The 25,052-nt window shown below is 38.2% G+C and overlaps 1 protein-coding gene across 4 annotated transcripts in view; it reads left to right on the forward strand.

Moving 5' to 3' along the window:
• SORCS2 (sortilin related VPS10 domain containing receptor 2) overlaps positions 1-25,052 on the forward strand; it is a 579,316-nt gene that overhangs the window by 442,354 nt on the left and 111,910 nt on the right. For all 4 annotated transcript variants that reach the window (XM_056352655.1, XM_056352671.1, XM_056352663.1 and 1 more), the window contains exons 4-5: positions 13,493-13,657; positions 18,395-18,468. In XM_056352655.1, the coding sequence (XP_056208630.1) occupies positions 13,493-13,657; positions 18,395-18,468 (239 nt within the window). The remainder of the gene's footprint in view (positions 1-13,492; positions 13,658-18,394; positions 18,469-25,052) is intronic.

Raw genomic sequence — 25,052 nt, forward strand, 5'->3', positions numbered from 1 at the left:
AAACCATGTCCCTAATTGCCGCATCTACAGGACTTTTTAATACTGCCAGGGATGGTGACTATACCACCTCCCCCGCAGCCTGTTCCAATATTTGATCACCCTTTTGGTGAATAAATGTTTCCTAATATTCAGTCTAACATAAGGCATACACACACCCTGGTGCAACCTGAGGCTGTTTCCTCCTGTCTTATTGCTTGTTACTTGGGAGAAGAGACTGACACTCACCTTGCTACAACCTCCTGTCAGGCAGCTGTAGAGAGTGATAAAGTCTCCTCTGAGCCTCCTTTTTTCCAGGCTAAACAACCGCTATTCCCTCAGCTGCTCCTCATCAGACTGGGGCTCCAGACCCTTCACCACTTGGTTGCCCATCTCTGGACATGCTCCAGCACCTCGGTGTCCCCCTTGTAGTGAGGGGCCAAAAACTGAACACAGTATTTGAAGTGCGGCCTCACTAGAGCTGAGTACAGGGAGATGATCACTGCCCTGGTCCTGCTGGCCATGCTATTTTGGATTCAATCCAGGATGCTTTTGGCCTTCTTGGCCACCAGGGCACACTGCTGGTTCATGTTCAGCTGGCTGTTGACCATCACCCCCAGGTCCTTTTCTGCTGGGCAGCCTTCCAGCCACTCTGTCCCCAGCCTGTAGCACTGAGTGGGGCTGGTGTGACCGAAGGGCAGGACCCAGCACTGAGCCTTCTTGAGCCTCATTCAATTGGCCTTGACCCATCAATCCAGCCTGTCCAGACCCCCCAGCAGAGCCTGCCTGCCCTCCAGCAGATCAACACTTCCCCCCAACAAAAACTGGTGTTGTCTGCAAACTGACTGAGGGTGCACTTGATTCCCTCATCCAGATCATTGATAAAGATATTAAACAGGACAGGCCCCAGCACTGAGCCCTGGGGAACACCCCCTGTGACTGGATGCCAACTGGATTTAACTCCATGCACCACCATCCTTTGGGTTCCGCTATACAGCTAGTATGAGGTAAAGAGTGCATTAAGCACGTCAGCCTTTTCCTCATCTTTTGTCATTATGTTTTCCTCCTGCATCCAAAAAGGATGAAGATTCCCATTAGCCCTCTTTTTGTTGCTGATTGATTTATATAAATGCTTTTTAGTGTCTTCAATGGAAGTAGCCAGATTAAGTTCTATTAGGGCTTTGGTCTTTTTAGTTTTCTTCTTGTGTAACCTAAGGACATCCCTATAGTCCTCCTGACTTGCCTTCCCCTTCTTCCAAAGTTTTCCTGAGTTCCAGCCAAAGCTTTCTGTTCAGCCATGCCAGCTTTCCTCCCCACCAGCTTGTCTTTTGGCCTGCTCCTGCACATTTCAGATTTTCTTCTTGAAGAACGTCCAGCCTTCTGGACCCCTTTACCCTTCAGGACTGCCTCCTAAAGGACTCTGTCAGCCAGACTCCTAAACAGGCCAAAATCTGTTCTCTGGAATTCCAAGGCAGTGGTTCTGCTGACCCTTCTCTTTACTTCTCCGAGTATCAAAACCTCCTGCAATTGCTATGCCCAAGACCGCCTCTGACCACCACATCACCCACCAGTCCTTCTCCGCTCACAAAGAGCAGGTCCATCAGGGCACTTCCCCCGGCTGGCTCCCTGACCAGCTGTGTCAGGGAGTTGTCTTCCACACACTGCAGGAGCCTTCTAGACTGTTTCCTCTCCTCTGTGTTGTATTTCCAGCAGACATCTGGTAAATTGAAATACCCCATGAGAACAAGAGCTAGGGATTGTTAGACTTCTCCCAGCTGCTCATAGAATATTTTGTCATTCTCTTCATACTGGTTGGGTGATCTTTAACAGACTTCCCCCATGATATCAGACTTTTTGGTGTTCCCTCCATTCTTAACCATAACACTTAACCCTATCATAACCATCATTAAGATCTAGGATATTATAACACTGCCTAACATACATGGCTACCCTACCGCCTCTCCTTCCTCGCCTATCCTTTCTGAAGAGTTTATAGACATCCGTTGCAGCACTCCAGTGCAAGTCTCCCACCATGTTTCTGTAATGGCAAGGATGTCATAGTTTTCCTGCTGCTCTGTTTTCCAGCTCCTCCTGTTTGTTGCCCATGCTTTGTGCATTGGTGTCGATGCACTTCAGTTGGGCTATTACTTCAGAACTGGAGGGGACATGGTCTTGAACTATGTACTCTATTTAGCCTTGCTTGGAGGATGAGGTTGGATTAGATGACCTCTGGAACTCCCTTCCCACCTAGATGTTTGTATTATTCCCTTCTCTTCAGTATTCTAGAAGTTACACTGGACAAATAACTCCCAGTAGCTACATAGCCTGTCCCTTAGCACAACAGACAGTCTGAGGAGCACAGGCAAAGGAAAGGGAAAAAACAGCAAGGACCGATGAAGTTCTTACCTAGGAATAAGAACATACTCATTTTAAAGAAAGAAAGGAAAAGACTGCAAAAACATGCAAATCCCGAGTCAAAGAGCTATATTCTAATGCAATGCTTGGGCAGTATCCATCTGGGTCTACCAAACGCTGGAACTGTCTCCTAGAATGATACCTAATTACCAACTGACATGAATTGTTTTTATCTTTTCTGTGTAACTCAGATTATTTAAGACTGCCTGTTCAAATCTGAAGACATACATGTCTGTGTTCTGTTTGCTGTGTACGTGCATGCCAGTTGACCAGTAGATTTAATCAAAACCATACTCATCTGCACAGCTGAGATTAGAAATTGGCTCTGCAGCAGTAAGACATTCTTCCCTCATGAAAGTTAATTCTGAGATACTGAGACCACTGGAAGCATCCGTGTAGCATAGCCTTAACATATGGTAAAGGGATGATATTTATTATTCAGTCATTGGGAGTGGATGGTAATTTAAACTGAAAGTTTGAAGTTATATTACAATAAGTGTTGTTTTGGTTTGTTTGCAGGGTGTTGTGCTGGTATTTTTGGCTTTTTGTTGTGGGTGGGTGGGTTCATAAGAACAACTCCTGGTTTTAATATGAACATTTTTTCATGTTAATACTTATTTCATTGACGTTATAGGTGGGGTGGAGTGTAAGAAGTTGTTACTTATTTTTTTACTCTTAAAATTAATTTTATTAATATGGGATTGCTTCTGATAGCCTCTAATTTAGTTCCAATATGTTTGAGACAAACCAGTGGTTTGTATGGTATCTGGTATGTTCCGCTAATAAAACAAAATATGAATTATATGGTGTTTTTAAGAGACTAGCAGAATGGTTTTTTCCTCCTTTTTTGTTGAAAAGCTATTGTTCCTGCCAATCTTCAATGTTTTGTTCCCATTCCTTAATTTCGTTGGGTTTGTAGTTTCTCCATTTCACTTTTAACCACCACCTGTAAGCATATATATGTTTTTATTCTGTAAAAACAGATTTGGTATTGATGTTACATGTAGAGAAACTGTGATATATGTAAAGTATCATAAGACATTCATGTTACAATCTCAAGAATTACTGCAAAATCTTGTAAAGTGCCAATGTAGTGGTAAGAACAGTTTTGTTTGGAATCTGCTTTAGATGGGGTCACTCCCAGGGTCTGCAAAACAGTCAGTTTGCAAGGTTCCTGCTGACTGAGAACAGAAACAGCACCCCAAGATTAACCTCCACCTGATGTTTTTAGAGCTCTGTGTAGCTGTCTATCTTATAAGGAAAAATAATGATATCACCTGGATTTTCTTTTTCAGTATCAGCCATAATTCATAGCTGAATCTCTAGTAATACTCTTGCCAAGTGAGAAAGATGCTGAAATCTTCCTAGCTGTTTACTCTGTCTGTAAACATACTGCCAGGATCCAAGCTCTCCAACTTCTCATTTTCAGTAAAGTATTATGTTTAAATAAAATAAAAATCCCCTGGATTAACTAAAAGCTTTTCGTGAGGATTAAGTGTTAGTAAAAGTGAGAGAAAGGGGATTCATTTTTGCATTCATTTAATTTACTCTTCTATTCACTTTTCAACTTTTCATAAAAATATAATTAAAAAAGCTGAAATAACATGCTTGGGAACAAACATAAATGATCACCCTTGCCCCTAAATTTTACCAGTCTAGCAAATGAGCAAAAGAACATTGTTTCTAGTTCTTTTTTGGTTTTGATGACATGCAATGTTTTTTCTCTCATATATATATATATATATATATGAGAATATGTACAGAATTGTCTAAGTTTTAGTAATCACAGCATTCAACTGGGAAGATACCACGACTTGTTCCTGCAATGACATATGAAAGGGCTTTAATAATTCACAAAGTCAGTGTCCCTATCCCAACAAATATTTTCTATCTACGTGCATGAGGTGGACCAACCCCACTCCCCTTATTCCCTCATGGGCCTTAGGAATTACGCTGGTAAATCTTCTGATAGAAGTTTTCAGCTATATATTTTAGTTATGGCAAAACAATGCTTTGCAATAGAAAAAATGTTTTGTATGTCAGCTTTTGAAAGCTCCAATCAACACCCGTCCCCAAGTACACCTGGAGAAAACTAGTGCAATGAGAGCTAGGTATGTGCATTTACTAAAACTCTACCTCAATATAAAATGGGTACTTTACAACTGCAAAAATCTAAGCCCTGACAGACAAAGGTTTATTGTGTACAGTGCTGCTAGAATCAGGCACAGCAGTACTCTATGCTTCTGAATGTAAAAGCTCTATTCTTCAGTGAAGTCCTTTTTCTATTAATGAGATTCACCCTAATGGGATCAAAAATTATTTTAAAAGACATTTTCTTTCTGCTTTTCAAGGGCTTTTTTCCAGTCCATTTGGACTGGATATCAAAGATAAGGGGAAATATTTCAATAGCAAGAGCTTTTATAATTAAGCTTTGTAGCCTACATAATGGAGATATGGCCAAATTCAAGTGAAAAATAATTACTGTTTTTCCAGTGCTTGCTTCTGCTGCTGTGCCTCCCTGTCTTCTCCCCCTTCCATTTTCCCCTTCAAAATCACATAATCGGTTGTGCCTTACATATGGAAGACTTGCTCAACACAGCTCTTATCCCCAGGTTTGTATTTTCCCTTGTGGTCTAGGAGAGAAGAGCTGTTCAATCTTTAGCTGTGCTCAGACCTCCATTAAGGAGAGCGCCTACAGTTCTCAAAAGGAAGCAGGTGCTTCCTGGAGGGTAAGGACTTCAACAACTCACTTCGTAGTACCAGCTACGCCTTTAAATATGGGAACAAACAAATTCAAAATAGAGACACTTCTGAGAGACTTTGTAGATGATGCTAAGATGGGCATGATGTTTATTGTTTTCCAGTCTTCAGGAACCTCTCCCAGTCACTGGAGCCTTTCAAAGCTCTCAGTGATTTCAGACAGTGGCTTCAGAAACTTTGGATGTGGCCCACCTGGTTGCATGAACCTGTATGTATTTGCATACATATGTATGTATACACACCCACCCTCCATGTTTGGAAGATGCTACTTATTTTTTATGATCTTTAGCAGAGTCGTTAAGTACGTTGATCACCAAAAGAAGTGATCTATAGATTTGGGAGAGGAACAGAGGTGCTTGAAGTTGATGCCGCAGCTGGCGTTAGGGATATCTTGGGAACATTATGGGAAGGCCTTTGGTTATGAGAACACCAGGAACCTGTTGAGTATTTGGGATTGGAGGAGACAATTTGTACAAAACGAGATTCCCTGGATAATGTTAATATATATATATATAATTTTATAATAGAAATGAGCTTCATAACAAAAGACACATTTGTAATATTTTTAAGGCAGACGAATGTTTACCTATTACACAAGATGATGAAGTCTTAATCAATCCCATATGACTGATACTTTTAACTACCGCAGCTGCCTGCCTTTCCTTCGTATTTTCTCCTCATCCACTAATTACCGTCCATGTAATTTCTCTTTGAACTTAGTGCAGGTTTTGCTGCTGACAAATGAATGGCTGGCAACTAGGAACTATTTGGCTTGTTTCTTCATTAACTTAGATCAACACATGTATGCAGTCAGTTGTTTTGCATCCATTACCCTGTTTGGGAGGCATTGTTTTATATTTTTGCTTTGTGATGTCTTCAGACAGAAAATATTTGCAGGTTTATTGGAGGTCTGCAAAATAACTTCTTGAATTAGTCTGTGAATGCCCAAGCTGAAAAGATCAGTGTGTGCCTGTTCTGTCTGGGAAATAATACTGTTTGTGGAGATGTTGGTGAGAAAGAGTGAAACTTGCCCATTTCTGCTGTGCAATCCAACTTCCTTTTTTTTTTTCTCCAAGACACACAAAACGTCCTTATTTTATGGGTAATATAAAACCTAGTTAGGTAACATTCCCCTGCTGTGACAAGAATTGGCACTATGCCTCCATCAATGCTGCTCCCCACTCAAAATGCTGATCTAGAGCATACTGGGAAAGACCATCTGATTTACTTCTTGGTATACTGGCGTGCATAGTTTTAAATGAAACCATTTGAATATGTACAAATATCAATATGATGATCATCCCACAAAAAATATCAACAGTAAGTTTTGCTCTTTTTAGATGTAGGAGCTGTACAAAGGTTTCATTAAATGATTCCTTTTGCTGAATAATTAGCAATAGCCAAGCTAATATTGGACCTTGTACCATGCAAGAAGAGCAAAGGATTCTTCTGATTTCACTTTAAACAGAGACAAAAAAATAGTATCTGTAAAAAATAGTATTAGGTTCCTTTTTGTCACCCTTATGTACCTAATAAAGCTTCTGTTCCACTCAGTGTAAGTTCAGCCTGTGCCAAGAGATCCACTGGATATTTGAAAGATATTCCTTGTTAATTAACTACTTGCTTGTATCAATGTATTTTTCAGAAGATAAATAATCTTAGCTCTGCAACAGAAGTACACAAAACACTAGAAAAATCAGCTATTAAAGAAAGGACTGTCTATGAAGATGTTGAGTATTTTTTCTCCTCTCCCTCTGCCGTGACCTTTGGCGTATTCACACCTTTCAGTATATTGCAGAAATACCAAATTTGCTGCATATGTGCAAGCTTTTCGGAATTCTTGGGCTGGTGGTGTGAATTACTGCTCTGAAATGTTTTTGAACAGAGCATTCCTTGTGAAAATTTGGCTTGCCATCAAGTGACAAAAAGTTTTTGGTTCTAGCAGGTTATGGATGGACGAGATTTGTTCCTGTGGAGGAAGAGATAATGATCAGCTTGCTTACCCTACCCAACACTTCCCTAAATAAGAAGACTGAAGAATTGAGCTGCAATTGGTATGCTCTAGAGCAGGGGTCCTCAATCTTTTTAAACAGGGGGCCGGCGTGCAGATGAAGTGGCAGGCAGTCATCTGCAGCTGCTTGGTTCCCCCCTCAACCCCCAGCGGGTGTGTGTGTGTGTGTGTGTCTGTAAATACAGGGGGTCGGATTGAGGACCCTGGGGGGCCGTATCCTGCCCGTGGGCTGTAGTTTGAGGACCCCTGATATAGAGACTTGGCATAGTCAGCATCTTTGAGGAGTTCAGTTATAGAGATCTGGCAGATTAAGGTATATACAGTGCAACAGGGCAGGATTTTCAGGCTGCTCATCAACTTCAGTCAGAACTTTTGCAGCTGTTTCTATGTGTGCACTCATTATTATCATATGTTACCACCCTTAAACTTGCTTCCACTATAGTGAATGCCTAGAGAAAAGCCAACTATTTGAAAACTATTTATGATCAGATTATTTCATTTCAGGCTTGCCTAGTTGCAGTGTGAGCCAGTTCTCCATACAGTTGCTCTGAACACATTTTTCTGTTAAGATGCTGATGTTCATTCCCTCTTCAGCATTTCTCTTGTTACCAACTGCTCCAGTTGGTAACCACTTTATTTTAAGATCCTAAACTCTTAATATTCACTCCACATCCTAACGTGCCACATGTGTTGATGGTACTAGATAAATAATATTACTGTTTCATTTGTGATATTCCAAATGATTAATGAGCTGACCACAATACAGGGGACATGAAACTGTAATACATGCTTTTCATTAGTCCCATCAGGATTGCTTCAGATGGCCTTTGATTGTGTCATGAGATTATGTGATCAGCATAGTGGGTATTTCTCAGGCGCCATCCTTAACATTCCCACCTTCCCTTCCCTTAACAGTGGTTCTCATAAAGACTAGTTTTGAAATGCACTCTCTGTCACCTTGAAAGGGGCTCTTCAAGGGAAAGTAAATACAAATTCTAGAGGAAGCTGTGAATGTTTGCCATTAAAAGTAATATAATGGTCCAACTTGTATGTTCATTCATGCATATATGTATTCCATCAATGTGCATTTATGCAATTCAGTTGCACAGAGATTTTAGTGATTCATTAGTGGTTAAATTCATGAATAACTAATGTGTGAAGAGGGACTTTGGATGCAAATGCCAGGGAAAATCTGCAAGATTAAACTGTTATCTGGAAGGCATTTTATTTTACTCTCTGCTTGGGATTACCCTGGGTTGATTCTTAGATACTGTTTTTACACTATGAGGGTAAAGGGACTATTTTTCACTCTGCAGCTTTGCCACTCTTTGAGTTATCGGGTCTTTCATACCATCCAAGATAAAAATCATAACCCTTGCAAATTCACTTTGTGTGTTTTATGAACGCCATCTGAGAAGCAACATCTCATTTACAACTGGGACCAGGAGCCAGAGTAATTTCTGTGTCAGCCAGGCATATCTAATAATGCATAAATAACACAAATTGTAAAAATAAGAAAAAAGGTGAGTTAGTTAACCTGAAAAACATTGAGGGTGTTACTGCCATGCTGTGAAGCTCTATGAATACTGCCCTGAGACTGACAGTACTGCCACAAATAATATTTCTCTTCAAAACACATGTAGGCATGCAGATTTATGCGATGGTATCACTAGGAGCTGTCACCAGCAGCCTTGTCTCCAGTTTAGTTAAGAACCTTCATCTAGGCATTAACATTACAAGCTCTTAATGGAAGTTGTGTGACCTTAGTGAGGATGGCTCGTAAGCTTGCACCGTTAAAATTTTTGCTGGAGTGAGTCCAGCACTCTTTAGGATTGGGTCCCCATAGCCAAATCATCTGTGTCCAGTGGGAGCTCAGTTTACTGAAGGTGACCGAAGAGGCGTAGGTTCTTCCCGGGCACGCTTGGCCTCTCAGTGCATGGCTGCTGTGAGCTTAAATAAAGAGTTCTGTATTTTGCTTTGTTATGTAGCCAGAGGTTTCTTCCTTCAAGGTCAGTTTAGAATGCTTAGGAATATGAGATGGCTTGATTTCTGACCATATGCAGGATTACAGAATTAAAAAACTGTGTCTTATCTCTCTCATCACTTACTGCAGAAATCTCCTGTAGCAAGTCAGACACTGAGATGGATGTTTTGACTTTTTTTTTTCCTTTATGAATACTAGAGAAATGGAAAGGAAAATAAAATCTGGAATTAAAATTAAGATCAGTTGCTGAAGTTGAAAGAGATGGCACAATTGTAATGTGTTAGAAGATTGCCTTGTTTTAGAGAAAGTGCTGATTAAGATCAAATTTATCTTGCGTTTACATTTTGATTGGACCTAAACTGAGGGGAGGAGGGGTATATTTCAGACACACTGCAAATGATGCATGCTAATATCCTGTGTTTATTGCCACTTGAAATTACAGCATAGCTTTGAATTGCTGCCAAATCTACAGTTAAAACTCCCTAGTAATCACTGTGATTATTCCAAATCTTCATGGTAATAGTGGAAGGGAAAGTATGATGTACAAGCTACTGTAGCCTAAGCTGTCAGAGTCTCTTTGTCCTTTGCAGTTCAGACTAGGATTCCACCCAGCAGAGGCAATGGTTAGACATGCACATTGGCCAATCAGTCCTGAAAGAGAGATTAAATAAATGGATTTAATGAAGTTATTTTCAGATTTGTTTGGCTTTTATATTACCTCTTGCCTCACTAACTTTTCCTGAAATGAGGAAAAGCATAGCTTTTCTTTATTTTTGGAATGTTTTAATTCATATGTTGGCATAGTGTAGTATTTTTCTTTTTTATCAGAAATATCTTTGGTTTTCCTCTCTGTTGATCTATAACATATTTTTATTTTTACTCATTTTCTTTACAATCCATGGGATAGTTTATCTCCTTGAAATAATCTTTTACCTCTGCTTAACTATTGGAAGTTGTAGATTTACATCTGATCTGAATGTTTATGTGTGTATTATTGTTGTTTATTTAGCTGATGGGAAATTAAGAAGTGATGTCAGGGATAAACAGCATAATATAAAGTTACGATTTACTAAAAAAATATTAGAAGAGTCTCATAGGAGGGAGAAATACTCTGTAAAATGTTGTTTGAAAGAGGCTTAAGTGAAATTTAGCTGTGATTAAAATCTGTTCTGGTTTTTGGATACATAATTATTCAAGCAAGTAGTTGTTTATTTTGAGATAAAACCCTCAGCAATCACTGTTAGTCAGCTCTCCAGATAGTATGTCCCTGTTGCATCCCTTCATCAGTTGCTAGGAGGAAGGTTTTCCTATTTGTTCCACTTACAAAGTAAATAAAACTTGTTGTGGAAAGCATTTAATGTGGATACTATATTTGCTTTGGAATATTTTCCTCAATAAGTACTGTTAGCCAGCAGGCAAGTCTGATCACCCAGTGTGTTAGCTGTGGGAGGCAAATCTGAATGCCTGGCACATAATGATCAGTTTAAACTATTGAAATAGAAATCAGAACACTGAGTGAAATTCAAAAATATTTCATTAAATGATTTATGATGTGTATGCGAATAAAAGTATAGTTAGGGACTCTGCCATATATACTTAGATGTCTACAATCTTTAGGCTATATTTTTTCTGATAAATTTAACTTCAAAAAGTACATGATATTTTTGAGGGACAGCACTAGAAAATATCACAGTGTGTTTGCATTTCATTATAGCTAACATTTTTCTTATTACTTTAGTTTCTAGAATTATGTTCTCTGTAAGCTGCTCTTGGGTCCTCATTATGAAACTTAGCCATGCCTATGCTCAAGGCTCATTAACAGAGAAAAAACACTACCAAATTTATAAACCTTTTTCCTTTATTAATTTGAAGCCAATATTTTTGGAAGTGTAAGATTTATTGGGCCAGAAAAAGAAAGCAAGACAATAGCACTCTAGTCCAGAGATTACTGTTCTGTACAAGTACGGTTCATGCCTTTTCAGGAGTATATGCCATACTGATTTGTTGTCTTATTTGTATACATTTTAAAAAATATTAATAGGAGAGAATGAAGCTAATTATATTTACGGAAAGTGTTATTTGAACTAGAAGACTGTATGCGAACATAATAAGCTTTTTGTATGGAATTACAACCATACTGCTTCTAGTGATACAGTGTGGAAGGAATTGTACACGCTGCAATCTAAGCATGGGTCTCAGGACCAGCCTCGTGCATGCATTAAAATGCAAGGATGTTCCTAGGCACAAGCTTCCACAGGGACTGTGGAGCTCATATTGCAGCCTTGCTTGTGAAGTTTAGCACAGGACTGGGTCCTTCTTTCTGTGATCTGGTCAGGAACCAACAGGAATAAGCACTCCATTGCTCCCTCAGCATGCATGTAGTTTGGATTCATTAATTTCCAAGAAAAAACTGCATATTTTGAGCCTGAGTTGCAGATGGTAGTGTGGCAAGGAAAGTGCAAATCTCTGTGCTGGGCATAAGCGCTTCTTCACTCCACTTTGCAATGCCAGCAAAAGGACAGGGCAGCACATGATGGTCACATTCAATTTTGGGTTGGTGTCGTGCCTTCTGCAGAAAACATGCCAAGTGTGTTACAAGAATCTTTGAATACTATATCTAGGCCACCAGCAGCATACTTAGAGTGTATATAGTAATAAATTAAACAGATGCTGTCTGAAGAGTTCACTAAGAGACAGGAAGCCATTGGATATTGTAGGAATAAAAGATGGCATTTGTGAAGAGATCACTTATGGAAGCTTTCCAATAAAAATACCAGATTCCTACTATTGGATAAAGTATATCATTACAAAAAATACAAGATCGTAGCAAGGTTATTGGCTAGTATCTTGCTCTTAGTGACCTTGACACACAGCTAATACAAATAGATTTGGTATAATATATGCTTTAGTGTGGAGTTTCAGTGGTAGACTATGGACTCTATATGAAATTCCTGCTCTTGTTCAATAATGTTCTTTAATATGTGCCCCCTTTTAGGTATATGAAAGCTATGCAGAAATTAGTGCAACTGTGTATGTGCTTCAATTACAAGTGCACATGCTTAAGTAACCTGTCAAATTAGAGCATCTACAAATGTTGTATTTATAGTTTCTACCCTAAAGCCCAACTGCAGTAAAAGCTCAGTCCAGCTGTCATATCTGTGTAATTCATTAGAAATGTCAAATTTTTAACTTCAGCTGTACTCTAAAGAAAAGGGACTACATAAAAATTATATAGTGTTGGCTAATATATTTCCTTCTCTGTATTCACGTTCTTGTAATTCTGTTTGCATAACTTGTTGACATTTATCTCTGTAAGCAATTTACAGTCACTGTATCAGTATTCTGTGTTGTCTTCTGCATCATTTGCTGAATATTCTAAATGCATTCTGATTTCAGGTTGTTGGTGGTTTTTTTTTTAATTGTTTTTGAAGTGTGAGCCAAATAGTGCCCAGCTGGGCTTTGAAAATCCATGTTTTGTTTACAGGCTATCAGTTGATGAAGGCACCTTTTTGAATGCAAACTGAGCCTGTTTGATCTGGAAAGGCAATAAAAATGGATCCTTACATTGGCATTTTTGTAACCACGCTATAACATGCTGCCCCAGTAGTGCAAAAGGTGAAGAAGTTGAAAAGAGTGAATTTCTGATTAAATTATGTGGGAAAAATTTCTTTGCTGTTGAAAGTCTGACATGAAGTTCACATGAGGAGACAGCTCAAGCTATTACTGTGTTTGAGTCAAGGTATTATCTGGACCTGAGAGGGAAATGCAGATAAATTTTTGGCATATTTTTCTGCATCAGAGTGAACTGCCTTTTTATCAAAAAAAAGTCAACAGGAGAATGGTGAAGCAATGGAGAGATGCTATAAACTAATTATTTGTCCTGTGTCATTCTTCTGATATAACTTTAGCAGTGATTATTTTTATGTTTAGTATTTATAAAGACAGCATCACTAAGTAAAGTGATGTACTTAAATGGGCATGTTAACATGAGTCATTACTAGTATTAATTCTTTTTTGGTTGCCTTGGAGATTTTCTTGTGTGGCCTCCTGAGCCTTGCACAAGGACCAAAATCTAAGGCAGTCATTTTGAGTAGTAATGAGGAGAATGATCAAATTGGTGTGATTTGCAAGAGAAGTTATAGAATTTAACATTCGCATATTTGGTCAGGGAATATTAATAGGGTCTTGAAGTCCTTTTCTCTTAGATGCTTTTGAGGTTTGTGCCCAAGAATTGCGATAGGTAAGGTATGTACAAAATCTGACATTTACACAAGAAAAATAGAGCTATGTTGTCTATTACAGAGAAAACAGTTCTCTGAAGATATGTTTTCATTTTTGTTTTTTAGATAATTCTTGTAAGCTCATCCCATAATGACCGTGACCAAAGCCTTTTCATAAGCACGGATGAAGGAGCAACATTCCAGAAACAACCCATCACTTTCTTTGTGGAAACTCTCCTTTTTCATCCAAAAGAAGAAGATAAAGTACTTGCTTACACCAAGGAAGGCAAGGTAAAGCTTGAAAATACTGCATTTGCTTGAAATTTAAAAATTACTTTGTTAAGAAGGTATAAAACGGTTCTGATATGCTGATTAGTGCTGGGTTTTATGAAATATCAGTTACCCAAAAGGGAATCATGTTCTGGTTTTGAGGTTTATTTAAATATTTATTGTCTTTATGTCCAACTTTGTTTTTTCAGTAGTTTCAATCCTGGCATTTTCAGTTGATATAGATATTCGTAATATTTATCCCTCTGCATAATATTGTTAAATAGTACCTCTTAAATGTGTTCCTCCCTAGAAAGTGACCATAAGCAATTGCTCTGTAATTTATAGTGTAGTAGAAAGTTAATGAAGCTGAAATAGTGCCTCCAAAGGCCGTTCATGGGATGTAAAATAAAGTAATATAAAATAAACTGCATAGTTGTGCAGCAGATTTGGGGAATCAGTGAATCTGTAGAAAGGTAAAATTCTTCTCTGCCTTATGTATTTATACCACTTTCTGATTCAGGAGTTGTATTATATTTGTAAATTTTGACCATCTTCCAGATTTTTTCTGGTAAAATTATAAAAATATTTTTTTCTGCGTGGGTTAGGCGAAGCATTGATGAACGTGCATACAGTCTGTGAGTGTGTAGTTCATCTTTCTTTCACAGCACCAAAACCACAGCTGTAAAGTCACTGTGATTCTGGTCCTGGTAGTGGTTTTGACCCATCTTGATCATTACTGCAGTTTTAAACTGAAGTTAGCAAACTCTGGTCCATTTTAATCCTTGTCAGGCTTCACAGAAGGTATATATTTACATGGTGAGATCAATCAGAGAGAGTTGCTCATGTTGAAGCCAATTACTACACTGATTTCAGTGATATATGAAGTCATCTTTTGGGATATTTTCTGGGATATATAAGTTAATAGCTGATCCCAAAAGAATTCATGTTTACAGGCATTTGCAAATAAGGATAGAACTAAACTAAACTAAACTAAAAAAAACCCATAAAAAAACAAACTCAGTCACAGACTGCATTATTTTATTTAGCAGCTTCAATTTGAAATCCTAACATAATGTATGTTCAACATATTTGTAATTATATAAACAAAATAGTTCAGGAAAGCCTGAAATTATGAAAATCCTATAATATGGAAACCTCTTTTTTTGAGTTTTACTTTTGTTTCTGATGCTAGATATAATTCCTGAATTCTGTATGGTTACAGAATTGCAGAACCTTTAGGTTAGTAAGAGTGCAAAGAAGTGTATTGAAGAAGTTGACCAGCACAAGTGGGTACAAATATTTGCCAGGAGAAAGGAGAAGGCAGAAGCACAAAGTAAAACATTTCCTTTGTGTTTTGATTAAATATGCATGTTAGAGAGATTTTCAGGCATTTTATACTTAGATAATCTTCCAAAAGGAGTGATGCCATTGTATGCCACATTTAAAATGTGACTGGACAAAATATTCAGTAAAGAATAGCCCTGCAGTAGTAGCAGAAGGGGTTAGGTAATCTGATGGACTTTGCTCAGGATTTCAATATTACACTAGAAGGAGGCAACCTTAAAGACATACTGGACAAGTCCAACATCTTTACCTGAAATGTGTAGGAATGAAGGGTGCCTTTGGGTCAGTAACCTGCTTCGATTTCGTATACAATGTGACAAATTTGGCCTAGAAGAAAGAGGAGGGTGAGATATGTTGGCAAAGGAGGAGCTGAAAATCAAAATTGCAACTTGACTTAAAAGGTCACCGTACTAAAATCAATGCCCTTGAGAGACAGTCTTGCTCTGAATTTGGCCTACGGAAACAGTATAGTCTAGATTTTTGAGTTAAGTAACTTTACCTTCACTGGAACAAAGTAGTATCAAGGTGTAATCCAATCTAAAACTCAGGAGAAGCTGTTACCTCCTCTTACTCCAATTATTTCTTACAAAGGCATTTTTGAGAATACAGGGAGTACAGGATCATGTCCTTCATAAATAGCAATCAGCAAGGCTTCTCTGTCTACTGGAACATCACCGCCTTACTCACAACTTCTGATTTGATTTAGGGCTTATTTTATATTGCAAAAAATGAGTTGTTCTTTCATTCAGAATATTAGATTCTGTTTAAATAAAGCTCTAGCCTCTAGCTGACACTATAAACGAATGCAAATCCAGTCAATGTGGTTGGATTAATCCATTTGCTGACTCAAATCTATACTCTCTTTTTCTGGCTACCTCAGTTATAATGAATAACAATCAGCTATTCACTGAGTCTATATAAATACTTCCAGATTTTTTAAAAAGTCGGCAGAGATGCAGTAGATTTTAATTGTTCGTTTGGAAGCTGAAAGGATGAAAAAATGGAAAAACTGAGAAAAGCATTATTTTTTTTTAAAAAAAAGTAATTCCCTATGTTTATTACATGTGTGGTAATAAACAGAGTTAAAAGATCTATTAGATGTGTTTGCTGAAGCCAAAGATTTTAGCTGTCCACTGATATAATTGTTTTCACCTCATATCTAATCTTGTTTAATAGTGTTGTCATATGTACCTGTTAAAAAAATAAACTTATGGGTAATTTTTTTAATTGAAGGAAGTTGAATGTCTGTTTAACTTAGTTACACATTCTTTTTTATTTATTTCAAATACTGCATCATTTCAAAGTTCCTCTCAGTCTAAATATGCCTTCTTAGCCCTGCTTCGTTCTCCCTTACAGTAAGGTTGCCAGGGCTTCCCCCAACACTAACCCAAACTCTTTATTCATAAACTTCCAGACTTCACTCTTAAATGTGTGTGACGGGAGGTAGTTTGGGTTTGGGGGGAGTGTGTGCATGTGTGTTGGGTTTGGGTTGGTCTTTTTTGGCCCCTACTGCACAGGCCTCACTCTTTTAATGGCAGGAATCTTCTCTCATTTTCTTCTGAAATTCATCCATGACAAAATTACATCCCTTTGTTCATGTGCCAGTGTTGTCCCTTATCCTAAATAGCTCTTTTCCCCTCCTGCCAGGAACCTCTGATTCCTTGTCTGTCTTTGCAACTTGGACAACAGAGTTAGGGCAGCGCATTAAATGATCATGTCTTCCAGATTTATAGCAGTCTGCTGAGGCAGGTAACTAGCTGAGTAGGTCCACCCTTTTAAAAGATGGTCAAACCAATGGTTATCTCTTCTGTAATGCCTTTGGTGACAGATGTTTGAACAAGTAAGAAGCTTAGGTTCTTCATCCATCACAGTCTAGCCCACTCAAAGCCACATTCCTCTCTCCACGAGGCTGCTCTAAGCTATATGCTATAAAATACACTGGTTTCAGCAAACCCTAACCCACATAATAAAACTGAGATCAGAAAGTTAGCAGACAAATCAGGAGCCTGGCTCTGCAGCCCTGTCATTAACACATTTAGCTCTAAGGGTGAAGACTTTTGGATCCCTGCTCATTTATCTGTGCACTGACTGAGTGAATAATAAAGTAAGTAATCTGAGTCCTTACTGTAGTTTCTTACCCGAGTTGTGGTCTACCTGCTTTAACTGAGTGTGCAGTGGAACAAAGCCCAGTCATTGTGAAGTGCAGAGTAACTGGGAAATACTGGTTTATCTTTAATTCAGACTTTAGTAAATTTACCCATAGAGTTGTGCTAAGTTACCTCAGCTTTTATCTTTCCATCTTAATGTTGCTGGTTTTCTGTAGTAAAACATAATATATAATCATGGGGGGTTGTTCTGTTTGGTTTGGTGGTGGGTTTGGTTTTTTGGTTTTTTTTTTTTCATTTGTCAGTGAATCTGTCATTTTAAAACAAAAACATTCCTTACTAGTCCTCATAAGACATTTACCCCCAGAACAATCAGTGACTGAAATGTGACTTATTCCCACATCAGAGAACAGTTTTACTTGTCTTTTTTTTTCCATCTTAGAGATATTAAGAGAAAACCCATCATATGTAAATTGGATCAAATAATAAATGCCTGCAAACAGCAGGGGATTTAAATCTGTCTGTTTAGAACTCTCAGATATTTCCTATTTTAATGGGAGGAAACACATGATGAAGGCAAATGCTGAAGGAGGGAGATTTTTGAATAGCTGTTTTATATCCTACTTTATTTTGGAGGAAAACAGCTTTCATCTGCACTCTTGATATCCATCCATATCATTAGCATTTGGTTTTTCACCAGGAGTCTACTGTTCAGAGGGAAGGTGGAGCTCGAGTCTTCCTGCTCCAGGCATCTTCTGCCTCTCTGCTGAGTGACCGTTTCTCATGGGTCACAAACGGGTACCCATGAAGCAAGCGCCTCAGTGCATCTCTCCTCATCAAATCTCTCAAGCATTTCTCTAGTATCTTTTGGTCCTATTCTAGTAGAGTCTTAAATACTCTGACTTTCTGATTTAAGTATTTTTGATGGAATTAAGGCTTGAAGCATAGAGGGAACATTTGTGCTTGTTCAATCAATGAATGAGAAGAAGAAGAAAAGGGTCCTTTTACCATCTTGTGTAACCATACTGAGATAAAAAAGAATCTGACCCAAAATGAACTGTGATTTGTTTTTGTGGTAAACTAGAAGTAATCGTTACTGAGTTTTGTTCATTATAGATTATATTTTAAAAGGTTTTCTTTATGTATGGTTATTATTCTGAAAAACATTGTAGAGAGTTCCTGTTAATAATTTAAAAAAAAAATAAATTGTATGCAACCTGTCATTTTAATAGTGACATAGGACCTGTCTTCGAAGATGTACAACATTAACAGTTTCCTATCATCTATTTTTTTTTTTTTTTTTTTTTAGGTTTATGTATCCATGGACTTGGGGAAAAAATGGATCCTTCTGCAGGAACGAGTTTCAAAAGATCATATATTTTGGTAAGCAGTCTGTTATTTTTTTCCCAGTAACAAATGAACAGCAAAAGTATTTCATTCTAATCAAGAAAGATGTTTCTTTCAGTATGAGCCTTGTTGTCTTCTGCAGATTATGTCAGCATTGCTGTGTCCACTATCACAAATTCATACTCAAGCCAGTGATCATTCCAAGTGTCAGCACATATAAGGGTTATAGGTCTGGATCTGTGGAGCCCAAGATTTAGAGAGAGTCGTAATGTCCAATGAAATTGCTCTTCGTTTTACTAGTGAAATTGATCTTTAGAAAGGAGAGCAGGTTTTTTTGCTGAGAAAAATCAATAACATTTTTTTAAGAGAGGTTGAATCAAACCTATTAAATGGAGTCATATATAAACTTACATTATTAAGGAAACTGGTGAAAAATATGGTTTTATCAAGTGCACATATATCAAATGATTTCATTTTCAGCTCAAATATTTTGCTCTGTCTCTAAATGTTTAAGTGATTTAAGCAGGTTGACAAAATGTTTGAAAAATAAGTCAATGCCTGATTTTTATACTAATTAAATTGATTTGAAAAGTGTGTAACTTCTTTTACACTAAAATAGATCTTTTGGTAGTGTTTTAAATAATTCTTTATTTAAAAATGGTCAGTTTTCACACTCAATATTTATCTGATTTCTATTGAAAAAGCCAGAGAATTCCCCCTTTCGTGTTCTACTTCAGTGTGTAACTGCCCATAACTGTTTCATTATTAAAAATTGGTATGTTTTATTACAGGATTAGTCATAATATACTGGACACTTCTGTTCCCTAAATTACTTTTAATTTTAATTTTAGAAGGACTCTGATCCATGTCAGTTGCATAAAGTTTAATTGTCCATATGTCTGTGGAGCCATATCTGGCTTTCAGCAGTATTTTGTGGTTTGCTAGTGGTGTTGCCAGTATTGAAATGGGTATACCTCATCTTGGTTGCAAGATTTGCAATGTGTTTGGTATTCATGCTGTGCTCCTCCTAGTTCTTCAAGTAGTTGCTTTTCTCTTGAAATAGGTACTCATCCTGGCCATACATGGAGAAAAACAAAACAAACAAAACCCTGACCTACTTAAACTGCTAGTGTAGAGGTTACAAGCATGCAGAGCTCTTATAGTACCTACAGATACATTGGCCAGGTGCCCAAAATGTAACTTGGCAGGTCCAAAGGTGTGCTGGCATGTGTGCTGCTGCTGCTGAAGTTGGGCAGGGGGAAGATTGTGACCCAGGGCAGGGACACATGCTTAGGTTCAATCCTGTTTGCAAGAGCCAGGTGCACAAGATGTAACCTGCCCTGCTGCCCTGTTGGTTTTATCCCTGTAATTATCCCTGGTCATATCAAGGGAGCTTTTTCACACTTTCAAGTGCCTCTTTTAATCTGCAACCTACTTACTGTCCATAGTTTTAAAAGAACAGCTTGTAGTTAAGTTTGTGGTAACACCCATCTGAGTTACTCCAGTTTGTCTCAAGATTTTCTGCTGAAATACTTGAGGCCGCCTGACATTTTCTGCTTACTTGCTCCTGCAAAATATAGCCTTATTCGAGAAATTATTTCTATGCAGCAGCTGGAGTTTCATAGGCAATACACTTTACAGGTCTCTTAACTACCATGTGAAAGGGTATAATCTTTTAGAAGCAACGCAGTGGGTCAGAAATGTCATGTTTGCCTTATGAGCAATTTTTCCTTAGTGAGATTATATAGGGCATAAATCAGGAGTGCGTGTGATGCTCTGTCTTTAATCAAAAATTTTTTTAACACGTGTTAGGTCTGAAAACCATCAACATCACTAACAGGCAGGAAAGAACAGTGGAAGCTCTCACTTGAAGACTTGTTTAATGGTGTTTTTCTTATCTGAGTCTAGGTATATTTAGCACACTTGGATTATGAAAAATGTAACATACCACTGAGATATGTGTCAGTTTTGCTCTGACTCAATTTGTCAATGTTTTTTTGTATGTAAGAATTAAAGCCAGCAAGTGCACATTTAATATTAAGTCTGTATTTTGCTGTGTTTCGGAATCCTTATGTTTCATTATATCATTCAGACACAATCAGGGAAGTGTCCTGGAGCTCCAATAGGAATAACCCCCATGTATACTTCAAAGTCAAGATTGTTCATGAATGTCACATTCCTCTCAGATAAGAATAATAAATTCTAAGTCTGTACATTTATAACCATTAGAAATATTTTCTAGGTTTTTATTTTCCCCTTTTCTGTATATAGATCATTCTGATTTCTCTCAAGAACTGTATCAGCTAGCAACAGCAAGGATTTGGAAGCAGGCATTTAGTGCCTCATCAGTACCAAATGATCCTTCTCTTAAACTTACATAGGAATAAAGATATATAAATGTATTTTATTTCTAATATCATATGGACATTGCAATATGTGAAGAACGTGCAGTGAGGAGAGGGTTGGACGTGGTGGCTTTCCAGTGGGAGTTTGTCATTATATGAAACTTTTCACTAATTTAGTACCTTCATCACCCCAGTTATCTAGAGTACTAGATAGAAAAATATGTTTGTGTAGTTTTCAACAGATGTAAGAACATGGCGTTTGTTACCTTGACTGCTAGGATGCTAAGTCCAGTATTGTTTTCTTGGCAATATATAACATCTGATGTGTTAAAGATGGGTGAAATGAATTCAAACCAATTGTACACCTCACTATAAATGAGGGCATGTATCTTGCTGATACTGGCTGATTGTGCCAAGAACATTTCAAAGGGCAGATCTTTAGCAAATGTTTCTTCTTTGATTTCAGTCAAGCTTTGCCACTGAAGCTGATAATATAGCCTAAGATTTTTATTTGTCTGTTAACTACCAATATTATCAGTCATAATATTTTCCTGTGCTTTGCAAAAATATTATTTTCTGTGCCTCCAGCAGCAGCCAGATCTTCATGCATTTCCTGAAGAAGCATTTTTTTCTCGTCTATGAAAATCCAAATGCGATTAATTTAATGGAATGTCTTACGTATTTATATTAAGGGAAGGTCAGTAAGGACTGAATATTTTAAACTGTTCATTTTCAGATCTTATACTGTAGGTTTATAAGCAATATATTAAAATCTCTTCTAGGCTTTATTTGCTTTTCAAGTGTTCTGGACCATCCCTTAAGTGTCATTGCAGATTTAATGTATGGAATTTGTTTTTTCATTATAGTGGAACTAATGGAAAGAATATTGGTATCAGTAGAAAGTGTATACTGCCATCCCTATTTTGGTAACACAGAATATTTTCTACTCATGTGTGACACAGTGTGTCATTTTCTTACCTCCTCCCAGACATTTTCCCAATTTGTTTCAGTTATTTCTTTGGAAAGGAAAGTTTACTAATCCTTCATATCAGTTTCTCTTCTCTTAGCATCTTAGGAGGTAAAACTGGCTTCCTAGAGAGGTAGTCGATGCCCCAAGCCTGTCAGTGTTAGAGGCATTTGGACAATGCCATTAACAACAAACTTTAACTTTTGGTCAGCCCTGGAGTGGTCAGGCAGTTGGACTACATGATCATTGTAGGTTCCTTCCAACTGAAAATATTCTATTCTGTTCTAAAAACAAAAGAGCTGTAAGGCTGCAGGTAGATGTGAAGACAGTTGCAAAACAGATACATTCTAGAAATGTATTTATTATTGTTTTCTCATTCAGGTTGAATTGAAAAAATCAAAACATAGAAAAAAACTTCAGAAAATATGGAAAGACTGAATATAAATGCTCGGAAATTGTTAATTGGAAAGCTTTTTTATTTTTTTTAATGCAGAATCTTGAAATGTGGATTTGAGATTAAACAATGAAATACTAAGTCACAGTAATTTTTAAAAATATTATTTTCTATCAACATTTAAAAATATAAATCATTTCTTTATGTATAAATTCTACCTAGGAAGATTCAAATCACACCCCAGCCCACTCCTCCCCCTTTTTTTTTAATGTGAAAAGTTCTAATTTTGAGCTAATTCTTGTGCTTTAAAATTAAGAATCTTTGTTCACTGTGACCGGTTTTACTGCTGCATATAAACTGCAACAGGCCATGCGGTATTGTTCCAATGTGATGATTTCTGTTTAAGGGATGTTAGTTATAGCACCCATACTTTACAAGTACTTTTTGCAGTTCTTGGTGTATTTGTGGGAGGGAATGCAAAAAGATATGACCTATCCTGGCCAAACATTAAGCACCTACACATCACATGGTAAATAACTAGTTTTATACATCAAGCTCATTTTAACAGAATGGTGTATTATGTTGTAATCCTTGAGAAGAGTGAAGGGCAGTGCAGTCTAGGATTCCTCTAGCTCTGCTGCTATTCTTCTTAGTCCCCAAGGCTTATGCACCAGCTAAGTTGCTTTTGATTTCTCAAAATAGAGTTTAGTAATACATAAGCAAAGAATAGATTGTGAATCAGCTGTCTACAACCAGCACAAATATACCCCAGGACAATAAGACATGAATTGGTAAATATCAGAAAATTAGGCCCAGTACTTTTCATTTATGACTCTGTCTAGAGCTGGGATATGTGGATCCTATGCTATGGGAATCTGTTACTCTTATTTTTAGCTATAGGCTTCCATTTTCATAAGTGGTGAGAACGTTAAAATGAAAAAAAAAAAAAAGAAAAAAAAAAGAAAAAAAAAAAAGATTAGTTTATTTGGGTAGAGCAGTTGTTCTCAGGGGACCAGAGCCCTGTACTCGTCATGAAATCCCATATGAGTAATTAATCACATCCATGCCCATTAATGTCAAGTGTAGCAGGTTCCTGGCTATTCAAGTGTCAGGTGAAAGGGGATTTCAATGATATTATGCCCTGAAGGAGAGAGACATGCAAAGAGGATTTCATTGAGCCTTTAACATTGAATTTTGTGTGAAAGGCTTTTGTGTGGGAAGCCATGAGTCAGTGTGGGCAGTCATTCCAATGTTTGAATTAATCACTTGGGGTGGTATTTGTTTCTATTTCTATCTGTGTGCAGACGTATATGGCTGTATTGGGTTTATGTGGCAAGGTTTGGTAGCAGGAGTGTTCAGGGCTTCTGTGAGAAGAACCCAGGAGCTGCCACCTTTGTCAGACAGAGCCAGGTCCAGCCGGCTCCAAGACACACCCACCACTGGCCAAAGCTGAGCCCGTGAGTGACAGTGGTGGCTCCTCTGTGATAAAATATTTAAGGGTAAAAAAAAGCTGTGCAGCAGCAATGTCAGCCAGGGAGAGGAGTGAGCAGGTGTGCGAGCAGCAGCCCCGCAGACACCCGGTGGGTGCAGGCAGGGCCGGAGGGGCTCCAGGCGCCGGAGCAGAGGTTCCCCCCCAGCCTGCGGTGAAGGCCGCGGCGCGGCCGGCTGTGCCCTCAGCCCATGGAGCCCGCGGGGAGCAGGGACCCACCGGCCGCCCGGGGAGGGCCCCAGGCCGGGGCAGGCACGCATGTTGGATGAGTTCATGAAGAACTGTATCCGATGGGCGAGTCCCATGGTGGAGCAGGGAAAGAACATTAGGAGGAAGGAGTGGCAGAGACAGTGTGTGATGAAGTGATGACCACAACCCCTACTTCTCGTCCCCCTGCTCTGCTGATGGTGGAGGAGGTTGAGAATTTGGGAGTGAAGCTGAGCCTGGGAAAAAGGGTGGGGGTTTTGTGGGTTTTGTGGGTTTTGTTTGTTTCTCACTATCCTGCTCTGTTATTATTTGGCAATAAATTAAACTAATCCCAAATTCAAGTCTGTTTCACCTGTGACAGTAATTGGTGAGCAATGTCCCTGTCCTTATCTTGACCCACGAGCTTTTCATCTATTTTCTCCTCATGTCCTGTTAAGAAGGAGGGGTGATAAAGCAGCTTGCTGGGCACCTGATAGCCAGCCAAGGTCAACCCACAGCAATGACAAACCACTCCAGCTCTGCTGTTTGGGTAAATGTGGAAGGAAAAATGTTTTTGTTAAAAAGCATTTAAGCACAGGGAGTAAATAAGTAGCAGCACACACTGGCTGCGTAGGGCATTGACTGAATCATTGAAGGTGCCTCTTTCAAAACAGATATGAAGGTGTCATGGCCTAAAATACAAATCAGTCATAATCAAATGCTTTTAGCTTGTATGAATCAAATAATAGTTTTGTCTCTCTGAGTAACAAGGCTGCTAAGAATTAATACCATTTTAGGCTACTCGACTTGCTTTCTGAGGTAGGAAGCACCCTTAAGCCAGTTGCCAAATCAGTCAGTATAAACGGGGAAGTTGTTCCCTTTTGGATAAACTTCATATTCAGAGATTATGAGATAAGAAGATTGAGGAGACTCATAAAGTTTCAGATGACCTGTGATTGGAGGCTCCTGCACATCGGTGAGCAGGTTTGTTTTGATTTGGTTTTGTTTTCTGATGTTCTGTTTGAAGATGTCTCTTAATTAATATGCACCCAAATGACCTTCATCAAATATTTAACAATGAAGGGATCCATTGGAGGTAGAGAATATCTATATCTATAGCAGACTCTACTTGAGTAGCATCTGCAAACAACTGCTCCCCTACAAAATGAGCCTGGACTACTGGAAGCAAAAAAGTGTTTCATGCTTGAAGTAAAATATGAACCATAATTATCATATAAG

Source organism: Falco biarmicus, chromosome 1, assembly GCF_023638135.1.
Source record: "Falco biarmicus isolate bFalBia1 chromosome 1, bFalBia1.pri, whole genome shotgun sequence".
In the NCBI taxonomy this organism is placed as follows: Eukaryota; Metazoa; Chordata; class Aves; order Falconiformes; family Falconidae; genus Falco; species Falco biarmicus.